The 21691-nt window shown below is 43.6% G+C and overlaps 1 protein-coding gene across 20 annotated transcripts in view; it reads left to right on the top strand.

Annotated features, from left to right (window-relative positions):
* Positions 1 to 21691, top strand: part of nrxn1a (neurexin 1a) — a 92671-nt gene that overhangs the window by 43332 nt on the left and 27648 nt on the right. For 12 of the 20 annotated variants that reach the window (XM_061706723.1, XM_061706721.1, XM_061706730.1 and 9 more), the window contains 9 exons: positions 721 to 744; positions 5509 to 5670; positions 8280 to 8351; positions 9534 to 9758; positions 10116 to 10263; positions 11725 to 11855; positions 12776 to 13028; positions 18250 to 18453; positions 20488 to 20514. In XM_061706723.1, coding sequence (XP_061562707.1) covers positions 721 to 744; positions 5509 to 5670; positions 8280 to 8351; positions 9534 to 9758; positions 10116 to 10263; positions 11725 to 11855; positions 12776 to 13028; positions 18250 to 18453; positions 20488 to 20514 — 1246 coding nt within the window. The remainder of the gene's footprint in view (positions 1 to 720; positions 745 to 5508; positions 5671 to 8279; positions 8352 to 9533; positions 9759 to 10115; positions 10264 to 11724; positions 11856 to 12775; positions 13029 to 18249; positions 18454 to 20487; positions 20515 to 21691) is intronic. The other 8 variants (XM_061706727.1, XM_061706735.1, XM_061706739.1 and 5 more) reach the window with 3 other exon arrangements.

Genomic DNA, 21691 nt, shown 5'->3' on the forward strand with positions numbered 1-21691 from the left:
CACTGTATATTGGGATTATAATTTGTCAAAAATCATTTTACTTCTGATGCTAAAATCCCCTCAGCTGGCACCGTACAAAGGAAAAATACACCATTACACTCGAAAAAGATAAGATCACGAATTAACAACAACAACCAAAAAAAGGTAGTAGTCAGAGCACACTTTGGAAAGCGCAAATTCCGCCATGTTTGGCTTGTCATCGATATTGAATAGGAACGGTGATGAAATAATCCCAAGCCGTACGGCATCAGAAGAGAGAGTCATTTGTCGTGCATTTCCACTGCGTATTTGACTTTGGAGCACGACGGTGACTGCCGCCGGGGACTCGGAGGCCCAAACGAGTGGACGCTAATGCTAATGTAGAAGCCCCGCTAAGTAGTCTGTGGTCCACGCCGCCATTGTTTTAGTTCGCAGCCGTCCAGCAGCTCTCATAGGTGAGTGCGTCTTCTCATCCAGCGAGTGAGTGAGTGGCTGCTGCTACTACTACTACAACTAACGTGTGACTACTAACTTGTTACTAACCTGCTAGCGGAACTAACTAACACCATCCATGGAATGATTCATACTACTAACCTAACCTGTGCCCTTCTCCTAGCGAAACCACTCCTCACCAGAGGGCCTTCTTTCTCTAGCTTTTCCTCTTTTTCTTTTTTCTTTGTCCAATTCCTTCTGTTCACAGTTTTTTGTTTGCTTTCCTTTCTTCCCCCCTCTCCTACAAAGCACTCAGGCATTGGACACGCTATGGTAAACAAACTCCATTGTTCGGTAGATACCATTCTAATTGTTTCTTAGTTTGGCTTTTGCCCCCCGTGTCTTATTTCCTTTTTACAACGACAAAAAAGTAAGCAGTAAAAGGATAAGTACGGTTGGTAATGATTCTTTGTTTTTTTTTTAAAGCTTAAAAAAGCCCCAATCTCTCCCTCACCCATCTCTCTCGCCACTCCTCTCTTGTTGCCATGTTTTTTTTCTTAATCCCCTTTTCTCTTCCCCTGTTTTGTCTCATGACTTCTGATTGGCTCATGGCTCACCTGCATCCCAGCATCGCACTTCTTCTGTTGCATGCCCAAAAAAATGATTGCCTTCCTGATTTATTATTTTTCAGGCCGAGCACTAGGTGGCGTGGTGGCCCACTTTGAATTGTGTTTAGTTTTATTCTTCTGATGAAATCATGGCCTTTTTTTTTTTTTTTTTTTTTTTCATGAGTCCGTCAGTTTTATTTGCAAATGTATTTATCTTCGGGGTCCCCAACGCGAACCCCTAAAACTCCTCTGAATTGGAAGAATGTACTCCAAACAGGGAAAAAAAAAAGTTTTTTTTTTTTTTTTTTTGCCTAGGCCATCTAATGTGGGCGGAGCACGGCATCAGCAAAGGTTTGAAAGAAAATTAGCCCCGACACAAGTTCCACCACACAGTAGAAAATTAGGCGGACGTGTCTATCGCGCCCGGACGCACGAAAAAGTCCCAAGAATCCATTCCCCAAATCGGACAGGAAGCCGGCCATTTTGGTTTTATGCAGCTGTTTAGCGACCAATTCCCGGGCTCGTGCTGGGATGAATGCTTACAAGTAGCAAAGTGACAAGCGAGCGGGATCTTTGTGGAATTTTCTAAAAAAAAAAAACATGCAATAAGCACGTCAGATGTCTCTAAAATCCTTTATAACAAATACATTTTCAAAAAAACTAAACAATTGGATCGCTAAAGTACTTGAAATTTTCTACTGCCCACACTGCTCTTCTCACGAATAATGTTTCATTTGCCCTATTTAAGTTGAGTTTTTAGGGCATTTTGAGGCACTGGAATTTTGGCCCTACGAGCTTATTGGTGGATATTTTTAACTGAAACTTGTCGGCCAATCAGAGAAGGGGTTCCGTGAATAGCAGCCAAAACAAAAGGGTCAATCAGATATGTTGGAAAATCACCACGTTATCTTGTTTTACTCTCATTTGAAAACGTTTTTGACCAGATTTTGTAAAGGCGATATCACACAAAAACATTCCGCAAAGAGTGCATTTTTTTCCGACACAAAAAGAAACCCCAACTCAATTTCGATGGAAGCCATCATCCGGTTTTCAAAATTCTCAGGTTGAAGTGGCCATTGTCGGACCTCATTTGGGGGAAATCTTGTCACGTTGTTATAATGCAAGTAATTTGCCCAAATGCTTTTCTGCCAATGACAACTAATGTGGAGAGAGCATGTCGTCATAGTCTCTCACTCATTTGCCCCCTCCTCAAAGTTAAAAAATAAATAAATAAATCTCCTTCTACAGTTTCAGCAATCAACACAAAATTGGTTAGAAGTTTTGCTCGCATAACAGGATGCTTGGAAAAAAGTCTCAAGCATCCATGCTCGAAAATGAACTGGAAGTCAGTTATTTTGTTTTGAAGCAGCCATTTAGCAGCGAATTCTGGAGCTCGTCCTTTTAAAAAATAATAATAATAAATTAAAAAAAATAAAATTAAAAAAAAAGCTACTAGGGAATTTATACAAATGAGTCGCACTCGGAAGCAATAATCCTAAACAAAAGACTCAGAACTAAATTGTGACGCTTTTTTTGCCTATGCCATCAAATGCGGGCGTAGCATGGCTTCTTAGTCGCTCACTCATTCGCGCCGCACTTGAAAGTTCCCAAAGAAGATCAGCCCCCGATGCTAGTTTCACTAATCAACATTAGCTGAGGCGGTCATCACGATAGAACGCACACAAATGTCTAAGGAACCGCGACAGGCCATTCATTTTAGGGCGAAGCAGCCATTTTGGACGTATGCCAGGCTTTGTGGTTTTTCAAATCCTACACGAGAATTCGCCCAAATGAGCCCAAATCGGAAGAAGGTATCCTAAGCAGATGGGCCGAGAATGGCGTCAAAGTTTGACGATCATTTTGAGGATTGGCCATGAGAAAGGCGGCTGCTTCTAGCTTGAATCATTTTTGTTTCCGGTCTTCCGAGTTGCTGCTGCATGCTTCCCGTCATCCCATCATCCTCTTTGTGCATGTGGAATGAGCGACCACGCCGCATGTTTATATATCGCCTCGTGGAATGAGCCGTAACCCATCTAACAAGCGTGTATATGTGTGTATCAAAAAGTGTGTGTTCGTCGTCAGGGTGTCATCTGAGCTGAAAAACAAACAAACAATCCCCCACCCCCAAGATGGCAAACCCCACTAACAACATCATCGCAACTAACAACACACTAACACCATTGCAGCTTACTAACATCATCAACCCTAACCTCAGTAACCGGACACCACTAACTAGCACGAAGAAGCCTGTGGAGATTCTACTAACACCGTACGCCTGCTACATAAACAGTAGGACTACTAACAACGGCCTTCGAGTGACAGGATCGGAGTCTGTTTGATGGCAAAATGGGCTGCTTGTGTGTTGAGCGAGTTGTATGGGCGAGTAAATCAAATCACCGACGGGACAAAGAGCTTTTAATGCAAAGGTGTGGAGTCAGCGTTTCTGGTAATCTGGCAAGTGTTTGTTAAAGCGTCGGCTGACAAAGTGACCCTTGTAGTGGACATGAATATCTGCCGTAGCGCTTCATGGTTTCTCATCCCCAAGATCAATAATGGTGGAGGAGTGTGTACTAGCGTGTTCTGGTTAGCTTCTGCAAGTGGTCCAGTGGTACACATTTCAACATTTAGTGTCGCGGGACAGGCAGGGGTCGCCTGTCCCAACTGGTGTCACAACAGATTTCCTTTCAGCTCAGAATCCTGCTTCTAACACCATCTCACTAAAGTTAGATTCGGCTCTTGGGGTTACCACGACAGCTAGGAGCCAGGCTAGTCAGATCCTTCCATCGCGGCTAACAATCGCATTTGTTGCCAAACTCTGAGGAGGAAAACCCTTGACCCAGATAAGAATCTCTGTCTTTTGGGTTGGAAATCCTTGTCAACTAAGAGTCAGGCTGGCCAGCTTACTCTGTCACACTGTGTCATGGCTAACTGACCCACTTTTGCCACAATTATTTGTCACAGAACTTTGAGGAGGATTGCACTCAACTCAGATTGGAACCTGTCTATAGAGGTGGAATAATCTTGATCACAACAACTAAGTGAGAGGCTACCTCCCCCTTCTGCAATGGCACTGTGTCACAGTTTACTATCCCACTTCTGAAATAATTTTTCACAGAACTAAGGAGGAGTACTCTCTATCCAGATGATAACCATTAGGTTGAGAAATATTGGCCACAACTAAGAGACCACGGCCCGCTACTTCCCCCTTCATGAGTGGGACTGTGCAACGGCTTAACATTCCAATTCTGAGACCATTTGTCTCCAAACTCTGAGGAGGAGAAACTTCAACTGAGATGTCTGTTGGTTTTGTGAGAGAGGGTTACCAGGATAGCTAAGAGCGAGGCTATTTGACACGGTGCCTAGATCACACAGACCGCCTCTCCCTTCTAGGAGTCGGACTAGCTCACGGTATGCTACTTCCGACAACCGGCTAAACCCGGGTCTATTGGGTTGAGAAACCTGTACAATGAGCACAACACCAATCAGCCCTAAAGTGTGAGATGGTAGACTTTGCCGCCCAGATCACAGGATACTGTACCATCCAACACCAAACGCTGAGGAGGAGATGCCTCATTGCCAGATTTCATCCTTGGTCAATTGGCTTGAAAAATCTTTTCCTAGAGTCTGCGTCTTTGGCATGGTAGCTCTGTCTCACTACTTCCCGTTTTCACAGGTGGGCTCATTTCATGCCTTACATACCTCTTCTGACACCTTTCGTTGCCAGACTCTTAGGAAGTACCGTCAACCCTTTTTTGAACCTAAGTCCATTGGGTTGATAAATCTGAACAAGACCACAGAACCAATCATCCTGACTCTGGGGCATGATAGCTTTGTCTCACCCTTCCTTGCCACGGCTTGCCATCCCACTTCTACCACCAAACTCCAGATTCCAAAGGCAGATTTCATCCTGGGTCTATTGAGTTGAAAAACGACAGCAAGAGTCTGCCTCGTGTCGCAGTTTACCATCCTACTTGTGACACCAAACTCTGAATGCGTACTCTCAACTCAGATTCTGACCCAAATCTACTGGATTGGGTCAACGGTCGAATTATTGGGTCCTTCAAAATGACAGCCTTAGAACCAAGACTGCCACTTCTGACACCAGTAACCTGTACACTGACCATGACACCAACAAGCTGCGCTATTTGACACGGTAGCCAGAACCAGAGTGACAGCCCTGCCCAAAACACCACCTAACCAGCTATTCCAAGGTTTCCTTCCAACCTGAAATTCCACGGATGGGCTCACATCCAACAGCCTAACGTCTGACACTATTTGTCACAGGACTTTGCTTACACACCGCACTACATCGAATGCAGACACACACAAATTCCCCAAAACAACCGGGCCTTCTCCCCGCCACAGCGCATACACATTTGGTTGCCAGAGTAATGGGGTCTAATTTGGCTGGTCTGCACCTAGCTAGCGCCTAGCGCCACCTTTGGGTGTGAGTATATAGCGTGTCCTTTCCCTGTGCTTTGTTGTGTAGGTGACCATCTCGGTGGACGGCATCCTGACCACCACGGGCTACACCCAGGAGGACTACACCATGCTGGGATCCGATGACTTCTTCTACGTGGGAGGGAGCCCCAGCACGGCTGACCTGCCAGGCTCCCCAGTCAGCAACAACTTCATGGGCTGTTTGAAAGAGGTGGGGAGGGCTTTACATGGGGAAACAGTCGCCAAGCTATCAACGCAGCTTTGTCCCGCTTGAAGTATCTGTGAAGTGAAAATGAATGTCTTCTAAATTTCACACGACGCGGAGAAGAGTGTTGTTAACAACTTTGCCAAATTTGAATGCTTAAAAAAAAGATCGTCAAGTATATAAAATGAGGTTTGAAGAGCAGGCCGTTCTCTGCGCTTTGAAACGTTGTGGGCGTGTGTGTTGAATGCGCTGAAACCACGCCCCACTCAACTGCCAACCGTCAATCCAAAACCACTGCGACAACTCGGAAAAATGGATGCTGCTTCGTCTAGCTTCTCTTGGTCTTATGCCTTAACAAAAATACATGTTTGAGCTGCGAAAATATATCCGCTTAAAGCCTCCAGTTGCTGGAATATATCTCGTCATCACAGGGCTTTTCCACGCCGCGACAACGAGGCGCTCTCACACACTGACTATCAAGTCTTATTTTTTTTTTTTTTTTTTTTTTTTTTTTTTTTTTTTTTTTTTTTTCAACCATCGTTCTTCCGCCGTTTCTCTGTGACGCGCGCACATTCACGGCTGGCGATGAAGCGCTCGAAAGCGGCCACGTCGGCGGACTATCTAAAGATTTGTTTGTTGGAATAGCTAGCCAGCTAACTGCACATCGCATTTGCGCAGGATAACCACTGACGCGAATGAATGCGTTCCGAGTTCTTATATGGTGGGGGAAGGGCGACTTATGCTGAACTCCAGTGTTTCATGCTTTTTAACCACGCCCCCCAAAAAATCAGGAAAACTGAAATAGGGAAAAACAGTTGAACGTTATAGCGGCCACAATTGCGTAGTGTGTTACTACATATTTCACAGTCTTTGCATGTTTTCACAATTTCTCTTCAAACATTTCTAATGTATGAAAGACAAATCTCTGAATTTTCTTTACAGGGTCTTTAAACAATACACAAAACTTAAATGATATGTTTGTATGCTCCTTAGCTCAGTTACATCTTCCATCTGACTGATTCAGTCGCTTACGATAGATTCCGTGTCCCTCGACGGGAGTAATCCTGTCACAAAGCTCTCTGTTCGAACATCCCTCATGCAGCCGCACGTCGCGTCCGCCGCCGTGAAATTGAAAAGTAACCACTGACGTCCATGTAAAAACAGTCCGAAAACCGTCTTTCACCAGTTTCAAGTGCTTTCTTTCTGCGTATTGCTTTTTTCTTTTGTTGGGGAATGGCGGCAAAGACTTCAGTTTGTCCAGTTGAATGCCCGTTTAAAATTCAATTAACCATTCTTAACCATAGTATTCAATCCTGATCCTGAATTACCCAGGTTTTAAAAAAAATAATCCATTAATTATCAAGTTGTCCACTTAAAAGAAGTGCCTTTCTCCAAATAGATAAAAAAAAAATATACAAATATTCCACCCCTCAGGGAAAAACAAAGAAGGTGGTAAAAGATTATTTCCTCTGATAATGTTCGCAAACAGTCATTACAGTGTCTGTTGCGCACGCACACACACACATACACACATATATATATATATATATATATATATATATATTTTTTTTTAGATTTACCAACATTCTCTTAATATAAAAAAAAAAGCATGCGCGCAAGCAGAGACGCTTCCAACTGGCAGGTTCACACCAAAAGTCTCAGACACCTCAACATCTGAGAGAATTGCTAATGAGGCGCGTCATTGAGGGACTAGCCACATGCTAATTAGCCAAGCCGCAACTCATGTAATTCTTATATACAACGCGTACAGAGTAGACGTAAATACACGCGCAGTGAGTGAGTGCGTCTTTCGTTCACGCATGGCAAGCAAGAGTCGTAAACAAACGAGCAAACGAGGCGACAGATGACGTGCCAAACTGAGAGTTGTGTGTATGCGGGCTGTACGTATCCATTAAGACAGATGGCGTTTAAAGCGGGCCAGCGCAGCCACATTTACATATTTAATACCGCCACGCTGTCATCATTCCTGCGAGGAAATGAAGATTTATTTGCAATTTGTATGTGGCGCAGACTGTCACCTTCTTCTGCTATTTTACCGGGCCGGTATGAATGAATGAATTCTTTATTTCAAGTGTGAAGAAAAGAAAAATAATAACAGAAAACAAATATCTGGCAAAACTGTTAGAAGAAATGCTGTTGATGTTAGCATGTCTGTAGTCAACTTTTACAAGTTGTATATTTGAGTAAAACTTGTGCCACGTTGGAGGGAAGTCTGTTTTTGAACAATATTTGGTTAGAATCAAATATATTCATTGCAATTGCAAGATGTAGTTGCATTATCAAGTTTCCGTAGTCGGTATTGGCGCAGACTCGCTTGTACTTGTACTCATCTTCGGTTTCCAAAGAAAGTGCTGTCGGTAGTATCCCTGGGTTCAAATCCACTTCATTTGGGACTCGCAAAAAGGTTTTTTCATTGACCGGAGATTATCGAAGAACACTCCCCGATGTCCAATTATGAGTGATTGAAAAGATGTCTTCAAAATAAACGGCTCCATCTTTTGTGATTCAAAGGTGACTTCGTGTTTCATCCTTTCTCCTCCCACGCCCTTTAATCTGCTTTTTTTTTTCTCCCCCCCCCCCTCCCCAACTCGAAGGTGGTGTACAAGAATAACGATGTGCGACTGGAGCTGTCTCGACTCGCTAAACAAGGAGACCCGAAGATGAAGGTAGAGTCAACCATATTGCCTTCTCCTCTTATGCAACTCCTGCAGACTTCTTTTTATTGACCCGCAGCAGCTTTAAAGACGCTACCCTCTAGCTAAATGGGATTATGTTGTTGGAATGTACCCGCGAGCAGAACCTGTTTCAATTTGAAAAGGAGAGATTTTGTCACTAATAGTTTGTTTGTGGAATGTTTTCACTGGAATGTCTTCCCGTGTGGGGAAAGAAGAGCTGCAGTCGCCGATGCACATTTGAACTGTTTTTTGAATTCCGGAAGAACAGTAAAAGACATAAACACAATGAGCACAATCAAATAGTATTTTCTATCCATTTTATGCTTGAAGTTTGTTTTTGTTGACCTTTGCAATGTGTTTTAATATGTCTAAATGTGTTTCAAGCATGTGGAAGAGGAAAAATACAAATTGTGTTCAAATTAAGAGACCATATAAACATTTGGTACTTGTAGTTCTAGCACACTGAAACTACTGTATTTTATTTACAAAGCATAAGACTAAGTGTCGATGATGATTTTCTCTCGGGTTGTCTGCTTTTGAGATGAAATGACATCAAAGATGTCATTGAAAGACTATTGCAGTGAAAGTTAGATTTTTTTTTTTTCCCTAATTAGCCTCTAAATGGTGTAATATTTATTCATTTAGAATACCCTAAATAAAAATGATGAGCTTTAACCTGGAGACCAGATATTTAAAAAAAATAAATAAATACTATTAATTTTACCAGATTTACAAAACACGGAGGTCGGCTTTTGTATGTGAACTCTTGAAATGCGCTATAAAATATACATTTGTATTTGGAATTGGCGGGTTAAGTTTTCAGTAGTTTATAGAAGAAAACAAAAATGTTCAATCGACTCAAACAACAATAGAATATAAATAGTAAATCTGAGAATTTTGCAGTGGTGTATACAGTAATATACAGTGTATCCACAATACTGTATTGTATGATGTGTGTATATTATACATTTTGGCCGATCACGGCTGTGCGCATCGCGTTCATCGGGGGTTCACCGTACGCCAGCTTTAAAGACTTGATCCTCTCGTTAAATGGGATTATGTTGTTGAAATGTGGCCGCGAGCAGAACCTGGCGCCGTTTCAATCCCGTAAGGATTGCGTTTTGTCACAGATAAGCCCGATCTAATGGCTCATTACGCCGGTCCTCCGCGCAGGTGAGCGGCGTGGTGTCCTTCAAGTGCGAGAGCGTCGCCACGCTGGATCCCGTCACCTTCGACACGCCCGAGTCCTTCGTGGCGCTGAGCAAGTGGGCGGCCAAGAAGGCGGGCTCCATCTCCTTCGACTTCCGGACCACCGAGCCCAACGGCCTGATGCTCTTCAGCCACGGGAAGCCCAGGCAGATTCAGCGCAAGGACCCCCGCACGCCGCCCACCGTCAAGGTCACACAAACCAACTCCGAGGGAGAACGAGAGTGGGCTAACTCCGTTTTGGTCGTTTTTGAAAGTTGACTCTTTATTTTCATGACTGCACTACACTATAAAGTTTGGCCTTAAAATCAAACCTTGCCAATTTTAATCCCCCAAGTTTTGCTTTTCATTTCTGCTGAAACCAAACAGGTTTTTTTCCCCCCAGCATGAACTTAAACAGAAAGACTAGAAATAAATATGATGTTCTTCACCGGTAATGTGAAAATGAAAGTGTTTCAGCCTTAATAAATTCGAATCAAATCTTTTAAATGTTCAACAATTGAACATCGATGAATCCATCAGGAAGCGTCTTTTGCGTGTGGCGTTCAGGTGGATTTCTTCGCCATCGAGATGCTGGACGGCCACCTTTACCTGCTGCTGGACATGGGCTCAGGGACCACCAAGACCAAGGCCATCGACAGGAAGGTCAATGACGGGGAGTGGTACCACGTGGACTTCCAGAGGGACGGGCGCTCGGGTACGTCCTGTTCCATTAACTTGAAAGTTTTATTCAATAGCTTGAATCTTTTACAGGTTTTTTGGGGGGCCATGTTTGGTTTGATTATTTTTTTTTTTTTTTACCTTGAGTCGTTTAGCTGTTTTATTCTACATTATTCACCAAATTGGACCGCTGTATTTTATTTTATTTAACATTTGACTTTGGGAATTTTTGAAATTTCATTTGTTAATTTTTTTAAGTTTAATATTTTTGAGGGGACTTTATTCAACACCTATTTCTATTTTGTGTATTTCTGTTTTATTTGATTTTACTTTATTTGCCAAATGATACAGATTATAGTGGCCAAATGTTTTTGTTTTTTACTTGATTGCTTAACTTTATGCACGGTGGACGACATAAATTGTTTTTTCAAAATCTAACCGTCCATATTTTTTATTTCAATTGATTTATTTTCCAAATTGTATTTTGTTAGACTTTTTTCCTTTATTTTATCATATTTGTCCTATCTATCTATTTATTTGAACTTTAGTTGTCTAATTCAATTTCTATTGATTTAATTTTATTTGACATTATTCGCCATATTTTCTGTTTGTTTCAATGGACTTTATGTCACAAAATCAATTTCTTGATGCATTCATTTCATTGTTTAATGTGATTTGATTACCCAAATGTATCCTACTTATCTTGCTCTCCCTGTTTTTCGTCTTCAGTACTTTTTTACTGCGTCACTGTGCAAACAACAACAACCCCCGCCCCACCACCACCACCACCACCACCACCACCACCCTCTCTCCTGGTATCCATTAAGTACTCTCATGCGTGTTATGATATAAATGAGACAAGACAGGACAATAGATTCAGGAGGGGGTCCGTTTTGGGAAGAAGCGGCGCCCCGCCTCCCTCTCTCTCTCTCTCTCTCTCCCTCTCTCTCTGTCTCTCTCGCTCTCTCTCTTGCGCCGCTCTCCTCGCGCGTGACTTTTTGGACGGCGTTGTTGGCACAACGAGGCGCGAGCTAAAATTTGCCTGCTTTGCTGCTCCCCTGTGGAAAAGGCAGTAATCCTGTTTGTCTGCCCGCTGTCTGTAGTCAGAAAACAAACGGCGGCTTATTGAATCCAACACTACAAACATCGATATACACTAGCATTGTTTATGACTTTGTAATTGCAAACAGCGCGCTCACTTCTCTCATCCCGCCCTGATTACTTCTCGATTGTTAGCGGCGGCCGTGCCTAAAACTACGCGTGCGATGATTTATTGATGACAAAATGGTGGCCGTTGCGCTCTCGCTGCTGCCGCTGATGACGATGAGTCACTGATGAGGGTTCGAATTTGCATCGCTTGTCATGTGGAGGAGTACAAAGAGGGAGGCGGGATGACAATGAACATCTCCACGACGACGATGATGATGGTGGTGGTGGTGGTGGTGGTGGTGGCGGTGGTGGCTGAAAGTCATTGTGGCGATGTTTGTGCTGCGCTCAGGGACCATCTCAGTGAACAGCGTGCGAACGGCGTACACGGCGCCCGGCGACAGCGAGATCCTGGACCTGGACGACACACTTTACCTCGGCGGTCTTCCCGAGGACCGCGCCGGGCTTATCTTCCCCACAGAGGTTTGTGTGTCGCTCAGAAATCGGCCTGGATACTCTTAAAAATGAAAACCAAAAAAAAAGAAACTACAGCTAGAACAGCTTCCACTCTTCTGAGAAGAATTTGTGGGCGTGAGAGTGGAATTTACTGAAACTATTTTAGCTTTAGACTGGCGCCGGAGATACGAGTGACCCGAATTACCAGCAACCACATAACTTTGCCTTAAAGTCTGCTAGCTTAATGCTAACACATAAAGAGAAATGCCATAGATGAGCGAATGAATAGCAACTATGTGATGATGTCATAATGCTGAAGCAACAGATGTTTAAACACAAACGCTGCAGCAACACATGTAGACAGACAATATGCTCTTCGAAAACCGGCTGTCGTTGCAGCTTACTGAGTCACTTACAGTAGTTTACACGACTGTATTGTACTGCCCACGAGTGGCCAAGTTTTTGGACTAACGAGCCGTCGCTTCGTCAATAATGCCCCCGCATGTGGGCAAGGAGAGCCGCAGAACAAACAGCCCAAACACACCAATACAAAATGAGAACACTCGCAAGGAGCTGCTGTAGGACACAGCTCGCGCCCGGACGCTCACACTCGACTATAACCGGCCAACCGCCATCTCCTGATGTCACTCACTAGGCCACGCCTCTTAAAGGCACACATCCAACACACAAATACTACTACTACATACAGTAATTACACTCTATAAAACCAGTTTATTTGTCTACGTTCTCTGTTATTATTTTTGTATATTTTGAAATGAAAGACAATGACGCACTGTATACGTGAATGACTTGTACATGCTAAAGTAGCAACTAATTAAGTTGGAGTTTATCGCCGAGCGAAACTGCCAAATCTCAAAATCATGGAACGCTGAGCGCGACTATTGTTTTGTTTTGTCCCCCCCCTCCCCCCAAACCTCTCACCTCAGGTGTGGACGGCGCTGTTGAACTACGGTTACGTGGGCTGCATCCGCGACCTGTTCGTGGACGGCCAGAGCAAAGACATCCGGCGGCTGGCCGAGGCCCAGCGGGCGGTGGGCGTCAAGCCCTCGTGCTCCCGCGAGCTGCCCAAGCAGTGCCTGTCCAACCCGTGCCAGCACAACGGCGTCTGCCGGGAGGGCTGGAACCGCTACGTCTGCGACTGCTCGGGCACCGGATACCTGGGACGCTCCTGCGAGCGAGGTGAGCCCGGAAAACACGCCGTGTAACACGGGAAACGTCACAAAGCGGCGGTGTACGACGCCCTCTCCTCTTACTACCTCTGAATCTGTAAATTGGACTTAAGGACTCTGTGTCGCTGCCAATAATACAGAACAATGACGCCGGGGAGAAAAAAGCGAGGGAAATGAAAGCTTTTACAGGCATCAGCGTACAAGGTGCCTGTGATACTACCTGAAAAGACAGAAAAATGCCAGGTTGACTTCTTCACCCAAAAGACATTTATGAAGAACAGAGACACGGGGAAAAAAATACAAAAATGCTGGCTTCTGCAAGCTGTATAAAAGGGATCTCAAAAGCCGGTCAATTAATGGGGCGACATTCTTTTGTACAGAACAGAAAAATTAGTCAGGAAATGACGACTTTCACAGGCTGCATAAAAAAAAGGGGGCTTCTGATACTTCCACTGAATCTGGCAAATTGAAAAGGCCCACTTTACCCCCACCCAATTCTGTGTTGGTAGCTTTTATACAAAACAGTAACATCTAAAAAGTCAGAAAATGGCGCATTTCAGGTACTTCTGACTACCCCTACTACTACCACTGAAGCCGCAAAATCGACAGGTTTGCTTAGTTAACCTCATCCGTTTCACGCCATTTATATAGAACAGCGTCATGGAAACAAGGCGGAAAAAGCAGGCAGTGGAAACGGGTCGTCTTATACTACCGCCGAAGCCGGAATTTTTTCAGGCTGATTACCCACCCCCCCAAAAAACGCCGTCGTCCACGTAAAGATCATCATTTCAGTTGAGTTACGCTTTCGCTTGAAGCTGTCACGCCAGCCTGATCCTAATGTTGACGACACGCTTTTACCAACTGGCGTGCGTTAAAAAAAAAAAAAATCACCCTCGTAAAGATCGATGACAACATAGTGGCCCATCCGCGGCGTCCCTTTGTAACAATAGCTCAACGTCTGATTTTTATTCGGGGACACAAACCGGCGTGAGATGGAGGCAGAGAAAGAAAAAGAGAGCGGCCACAACGGAGGCCAGGAAACCGATAGCAGCGGCGGGGACGGAGGCGCCGGCTCGGAACCGACACGACGTGACAGCAGGTGAGGGGACGGCGGGAGCCAATCTCGACACAGTTAGCGAGATACGGCGGAGGGGGGGAAGCTATGAATTCGGAGATGGAACGGCGGCCGGCGAGACACGGAGAAGCGGCGGCGTAGTGCCGCGGAACTCCAGAGTCTTCCTCACCCTCCTCTGTGTGTGTGTGTGTGTGTGTGTGTGTGTGTGCGTGTGCGTGTGTGTGCATTGAGGGGTCACTAACTGCTGCTTGGCTGGATTAAAGGAAGCACAGATGGACAAGCAGATGGAGAAAGTGATCGGCCGTGTTTACGCCTTCTACCTGCGGTTTCTTCCTCCCATTTTCTCTTTATTTTGCATCCTCCCTCCCTCCTTGTCCTCCTTTGCCGCGCTTTGTTCCACCCCCTCGCTTCCTAAACCAACACACAACCGCCGCCGCCGTCAATGTTTATTCTCCGAAGAGCAGACATGTTTCCTGTCAATGTTTCCTCTTTGAAAGATCATTTGTTGCTGTGATTCGGTGTCGGCGTTTACACGGCGTGTAAAAAGGGGCTTCTGATACTACCGTGGAACCCGGAAAATTGCCGCGTTGTCTCGCTCCCCCAATTGCATGTCCGTGCTGTCTACACTGAATGGAAAATGCTGGCGTTTACGGGCGGCTTCTCATACTTCAGTGGTGCCTTGAGATACGAGTTGAATATGTTCCGTGACCAAAATAGCATATATTTAATGAAAACATATACAGTAGTAATAAAAGAATTTGATGTCACGTACAGACTCAAACAGATTGTGCACCATGATGAATTCATTGCAGTTCCTTATGGTGTGCGCGACTTGGCCACTAGGGGCAGTATAATGCAGTCGGGCTAACAAAAACAAAGAAGAGTTTCGTAAACTACCGTTAGTGGCTTAGTAAGCTGCAGTACTATTAGACGTTTTTCACAGAGGATAAAGAATATATTCATGTGAGTATTGTTATATTGTCTGTCTCCATGTGTTGCTGCGCTGTTTTTGTTCAAATAATTGCTTAAAGCGTTATAACACCGCCACATAGATGCTATTCGTTAGCCCGTTCATGGTGTTTCTGATTATGTGTTAGCATTAAGCTAGCAATTTAAAGACAAAGTTATGTTGTTGTTTTAAATACACAAAGTGTAATTCTCTTTGTTTTGTTTACTGTAGTTTGACGGTAAACTTCAGCTGGGAGAGGCATTGTGCAGCATGATTTTGAAGAATGGTTCGCTATGTGCCAATCTTCTGCTTGTTGCGAAGTGAGTTGAGTTCACTGCCACCATAGGGCACACGTATTTCAAATTTTTACTCGCAAGGTGACTTTTTCAGTGCCGATGCCATTGATACAAAACAATGACAATGAAAAAGCCAGGGAAAAGCAATTCACTCCGTATTGCCTCAAGATACATTTCAGCAACAACTTCACACGGAATAAGTGACGAGGCTGTTTGGCAAATACGATTGGTAAATATTCTTAAAAAAAAAAAAAGAGGCTTCAATGCTGCTTTTTGCCGCTCTCAGCTGAAGGTTACTGCCAAACTGAACATAAAAGAAAAAGAATTGGCTTAATGCTAGCATGCAATTGGAAGCGCTGTAAGCACATGGACTCACAATTAGCACCCACGTGGCGCCATTCTAACCCGTTGGTTCTCACCCGTCGTCACCCTGGCACCCGCATTTTGCTATTGTTGTCGTGACCCACTTCTGCAGAAGTTAGGAACAATAAAGAACATGCATTATTCAAAAACAGCATTTGAAAACAGAGGAATCTCATATTTCTCAACGCGACAACTAAAGCTTACGTGTAAAGTGCCTTTCAGAGCATCTTATTAAGAAACAGAGGCTGCACATAACTGCATGCCCAAAATTCAATATCTTGGCAATGGATATTGAATCTTGGCGTTTTTAGGAAACGAAGGCTACAGAACAAAGGCAACTCGAAAGGTTTTAACAGTCGGAATTATGCTCGAAATTAGACATATATATATATATATGTATATATATATATATATATATATATATACATATTCTTTATCCTCTGTAGAGAATGACTGATATTACTACTGTACTGAGAAGCGGAGAGAGGAACTCAGTCTCCAGTACAGTATATCTTTGTCTGTCTTATATACGTCCCCCTGGTGGCCAAGGTGTGCACACCAGAATGAGCATATATGAGTTCATTTTATAAAGTATCAAATTATAGAGTGCTATTTTTGTCATTCAAATTAAAAAAAGACAACTTTTTTTTTTTTTTTTTTGTGGGGAGGCGTATCTCAAGGCACCATCGTCGACTTTGCCAAATTGGAGACGTGTCGCTATTCTTACTCCTCCGATGGCCTCTTTCGTAACCAAAGCGAGGCAGCCAATATGCAGCCACAATCAAAGTGAATATTACATTGACCGTAAAAACCAATCGGCGTGCACAACAGCATGTGGTGCTCTTCTTTTCTCGGACGCTTTTCACACTATGCGACCATCTTCATCTTCGTCGTTGTCTTCACTCGCTGTTAATGAGGCTTCATTTGCATTTTAACCAACAGCTTCCGCCTCCCTCACTTAACTAAACCCTCCTCTGCTCACACATAAATTCGCTCACTTCATCTGACATGGCCACACACACACACACATGCTATCTCCCTCTCCCTTCATCAGTATGCATGAGCCTCCCTCTCTTCCTGTTCTCTTGTTTTTGCCTTGGCTCCCGCCGTCTCCCGCGGAAACAGGAAGAGCGAAGGGGGTAGAAAGCAAAGTAGGAATGGAGAGAGAGAGAGACACAGAGAGAGAGAGAGGGAGAGAGACAAAAGGCAACAGAAGGGGGGGGAGAAAGGAAAAGAGAGAACGCGTTTAGCCGCGTACGTAATTGTCCAATAAAGAACGGCGTCCTCGAAGGTAAACAGTTTAGCGGTTGAGTGTCGGCCCCAGCAGGTCGCGCTGGTGAGAACGTGACGGATATGCAAATGAGTATGCAAACGAGCACGCAGATGGGATCAACCTGAGCTTGTTGCTTTGTGGCTGCGGGGTTTTGGGCTGCCAGCGGGGTTTTTTTTCGCCACCGCCGCGGATTCTGATGCAACCCGATCACAGCAAGCCGACGGCTAGCCAGCGCTATTTTTAGACGGTCGATTAAGGCACACTATCTGTTGTGGCAGTATTTTCTATATTATTGAGGAACACTAACTGTTGTCTTTTCATATTTACAGAGCAGTATACTGCACAAAACGAAAAAATTTATTCCAACGTGATCACAAACATACAATTGTTTACAGTTACAGGGCCATTCAAACAACCTCGGGCAAGAGTCACATGCTGCTTCACCAAGTCTGAATTCATTACTATCTGTTCAATTATAGAAGGTTGTTTATTGAACTGACGTGTGATCACAAACATACGAGGGGTAGACCGATTATCGGCGCCAATATTTGGCATTTTGGCACATATCCGCATTAGCCTTTTTTAATCTGCCAGCCGATAAGAAATCAATTTTAAACTGAGAAGGAACTATTTAGTTATTTAGAGATGCTGCTGACCCTGGGAACTCCCTGCACTTTTTTGTTGTTTATTTGAATTTAAAACAAAGTTGAGTGAAATTGAAACTTTTTTTTTTTTTAATCTTTATTTACTGTTGAGATCTTGAAGGAGTTATGTATTTGTTGAAGGTTTCGCTGAGCTTTATAAGACATGCGCCTGAGCTGAGCTCCCTGCACTTTTTGTTAGAATTTTAAAACACAGATGTCTATTGTCTAAGATTTTAAAAAAAACTGTTGCAACTCTGAAAAGCTATTTATGAAACATTTGCTTAAAGGGATTTAAATGAATAATATTTCCCCTTCTACTGCAAATGAATATCTGCTCCAGATATCGGTAATCGGCTTCCTTGACGACTAATAATCGGTATCGGAACAACCATATCGATCTAGCTATACAACATACAATTGTTTTCAGTCATTCTGTAGACAAAGACATTCAAATCGGAGCACACGTTTATCAAGCTTTTCCCATGATCACAAACATACAAATGTGCACACTTACTTTGAACCGAGCGTTCGACAATAACCTTGGCCAACGGGCCTCGTGACGTTATTGTCCGTCATTCCCGAGACTGTGCGAAAATGTAATGGCCTCCTTTTCCTCCCCTCCCCCGCGCAGACGCGACCATCCTGTCGTACGACGGCAGCAAGTTTATGAAGGTGCAGCTGCCCATGGCCATGCACACGGAGGCGGAGGACGTGTCGCTGCGCTTCCGCTCCCAGAGGGCCTACGGCGTTCTCATGGCGACCACGTCCCGCAACTCTGCCGACACCCTGCGGCTGGAGCTGGACGGCGGCCGCGTGCGCCTCACTGTCAACTTAGGTACTCGCGTGCGCTCCTTCTTCTCGTTCCGAATCCAGCTCGTACCGGGACGTCATTACGTGTTGACTTATGAGATGCCATGCAAAATAAATGCTGGATTTACAGTAGTCATTAGACTGATGTTACAGTGGAACCTCTTGATTTTTGTTTGAATTTACAGCCAAATTTTCCCCATCACAAACATACAATTGTTTACATGAGTTACTTGGAACAGGAACATTCCAAACAGCTATTGTTATTGAGGCACATGCTGTTTCACTAAATCTAAAGACAAAAATTGTGATTATCAAAAGCAGCAACCTGTTTATCAGGTTGCTGTGTGATCACAAACATATAATTGTTCTGCCCCCCAAAATTGTTCTTTCAAGGTTCCATAGTATGTTGATATTCCCACTAAAGGCGCGCATGTGAAGGTTAGCTGTGTTTTTGAACATTGTGGAACAGAGGGTCCCAGCTTCAAGCTGCACTCTCTGCTCACTGCCAGTTGACCTGTGCACCACCCCCCCCCCCCCCCCCCAAAACACAACACAAACACACAGACAGACACATGTCCTGTTTGACAACTCACAACATAAAGCGGGGTACACACATAACCAGGAAAAAATGTCTTATCGTGTGTGTGGTGTACCGGAGATGACCAACACGCACGCCACACACACACACATAACAACATCAGTTGTAGTACCAAGACTGACCTGGGAGAAGCAGCAAGGTGCCACTGGGCAAGAAAGAGATGTAATAGAAGAAGCTAGACTAACTGTTAGCTTATCTGGTAACTACGTTGCGGTTGCAATCTGGTAACTACGTTGCGGTTGCAAACTTCTGCTTGGCGAAGGATTCGTGAAAAACATTACGCAAACACTCAACACCAACAGTTTGTGATCAGCCAGCTTTGTGATTGGCTAGCCTTCCGTTTCGCGTCCCAATCGCAGAGCCCGTGGGTCGGCCCAAGTCGACGTCAACCGTATGCAAAAGGATTTGTGATCGTCAATATTGAAATATTGGTCTAACATTTTCAATAGTTAGGTTTTCTGATTAGATCATGGAGGAACAACCACTCTTAATACGTACACACGACAGTATAATCACTCAGGATAATCTTTTAGACTCATCCGATAATCGGGCTTTTGCTAACTTTAATGGAAAGGGAGGGAAAATGCTCAAATCTAGCCTGATTGTCTGTTCAGTACGGGTGTAGCCCGCGTTACTAGATTTCCGCGTTGACCACTCATGTAACGAGTTTCAATCGTAAATATTGAACAGGTGCAACATCTACGAATGATGGCCGCGAAAATTATTCTTCACACATGCCACACCACAGGATAATCGTTCAAAGACATCCAATAATTGGGTCTTTAGTGCTTTTCTAAATTGTGATGTACACCACACACATAAGGATTTCTGATTGTAAATATTGAACAGGGTTTAAATTTTTTTTTGTAATTCTCAGAGTAGATCAGGGCAGAAAAAACACTCTAATCATCCCCCACACCACTGGATAATCACTCAGGATAATCTTTTAGAGACATCTGCTTCATTAAATTGCTATACAAATAAGGATTTCTGATCGTAAATGTTGAACGGGTTTATCATTTATGATTGTTTAGTTTTTCTGAGTAGATTGGTGTGGGAAAATGACTGATCAGACCCCACACCGCAGGATAATCGTGCTTTCGCTGATTATGATAGCAAGGGATGGAAAAGGATTGCGGGTATGTGTGTACCCCTCTCAGCACGACACGGGGTGCACGTGCGGGTCTCTGGTTGTCTGCAGCCACGTCTTCCCTGCGGTTGACGCCACGTGACACATCCGCCATCAAAAAGGCACAAAAAAAAAAAAAATCAATCAATCAATTAGTCAATTTGTTGTACGACTGGGGCCCGGGCGGCGACAAGGAGGGCGCGATGCGTTCGCTGTCGCCCGAGCCCGAGAGTCGGAAGGCCCTCGGGGTGTGTCGACGTGCGCGTCCCCGGAACGTGGAGGCCGCCTGCGCCGGTGCGGCATTTTAACCCTCTGCTCTGCTCTCCCTCCAGACTGTATCAGGATAAACTGTACCGCCAGTAAGTGATCGCCCATCTCACGTAGCGTAACTCCTCCTCCTTCTCCTCTTCCTCTTTCAGTTCTTCCTCCTAATGTGCGTTTTCACTCATCTGATCGCAATTTGTGGTTCAACACCTCTGACTGTGTGTGTGCGTGTCAAGGTTTTTGTTTGTAAATGTACTTTTCTTTTCCCGAGCTTTTTTCTATGGAAATCTCAACTTTTTTTTTTTTTTTTTTTTTTTTTAATCTTTCGGCGGCATAGTGATTGATTGGTTGGGACATCCGCCTCACACTTCTGAGGGTGGGGGTTTGAATCCTGTTCTGGCCGAATGTGAGTGTGAATGCTTGTTAGTCTTTATGTGCCTAAAATAGATTCAAAGGTTTGTTTGGTGTCAGGAGAACTGAAGCAAATCCCAGAAAGGAAAAAAAAATAATGCAAAACTTTTTTTGTTTTAATGCTTATTCTATAAACAAAGCAAAATTGAAATAGGAAATCATATTTTTATGGAAAAATAATTTTAATACTAGCCTTAATTGTTAGTTTTTTTCACAACTTTATCGATGGCCTTTTTCCTGGTAAACACATTTTTGTGTCTGTTCAAATACTTTTTTGTAACTATGAGAAAAAAGTTGACCTGTAATTTTGTCATAGAAACGTTTTGTCATAGAAATTACAACTTAACTATTCTCCTAACTTCGTTGAAATCAGATTTTTATGAAACGATAAGTGGTACGGAAGATGAATGGATGAATGATTAGATTTTTTTAATGCCAGCCCTAATTACTTTTTTCCTCTCGACTTTGATGACTTTTTTTTCCTGGCAGAATTACATATTGTTTTCCCTTAAAATCTAAAAAAAAAAATTCTGTTTAAAAAAAACATTTTTTTGTAATTTTTTGAGAAAAAAAAATATTTTGTTGTAATACTGCCGTAAAATTACTACTTAATTTTTCTCATAACAAACTTGCTTACTGGTCAAATTATGACCGTTTCTGTGACGTGTCATTTTTTTCACTTTTTAAAAAAAAATATATAGATTTTTTTATTTATTTTATTATTTTTACTCAATTCCAGTAGTATTTTTTTTCAAAGCTCTAGTACATGTTATTTGATTTGAAACTTAAACTTTAACAAGCAGCACCCCCCCCCCACCCACTTTCCCCCCCATGTGTGAGTTTTGCGTGAGAGTGTGCTGG

Source organism: Phycodurus eques, chromosome 19 (genome assembly GCF_024500275.1).
Source record: "Phycodurus eques isolate BA_2022a chromosome 19, UOR_Pequ_1.1, whole genome shotgun sequence".
Taxonomy (NCBI): Eukaryota; Metazoa; Chordata; class Actinopteri; order Syngnathiformes; family Syngnathidae; genus Phycodurus; species Phycodurus eques.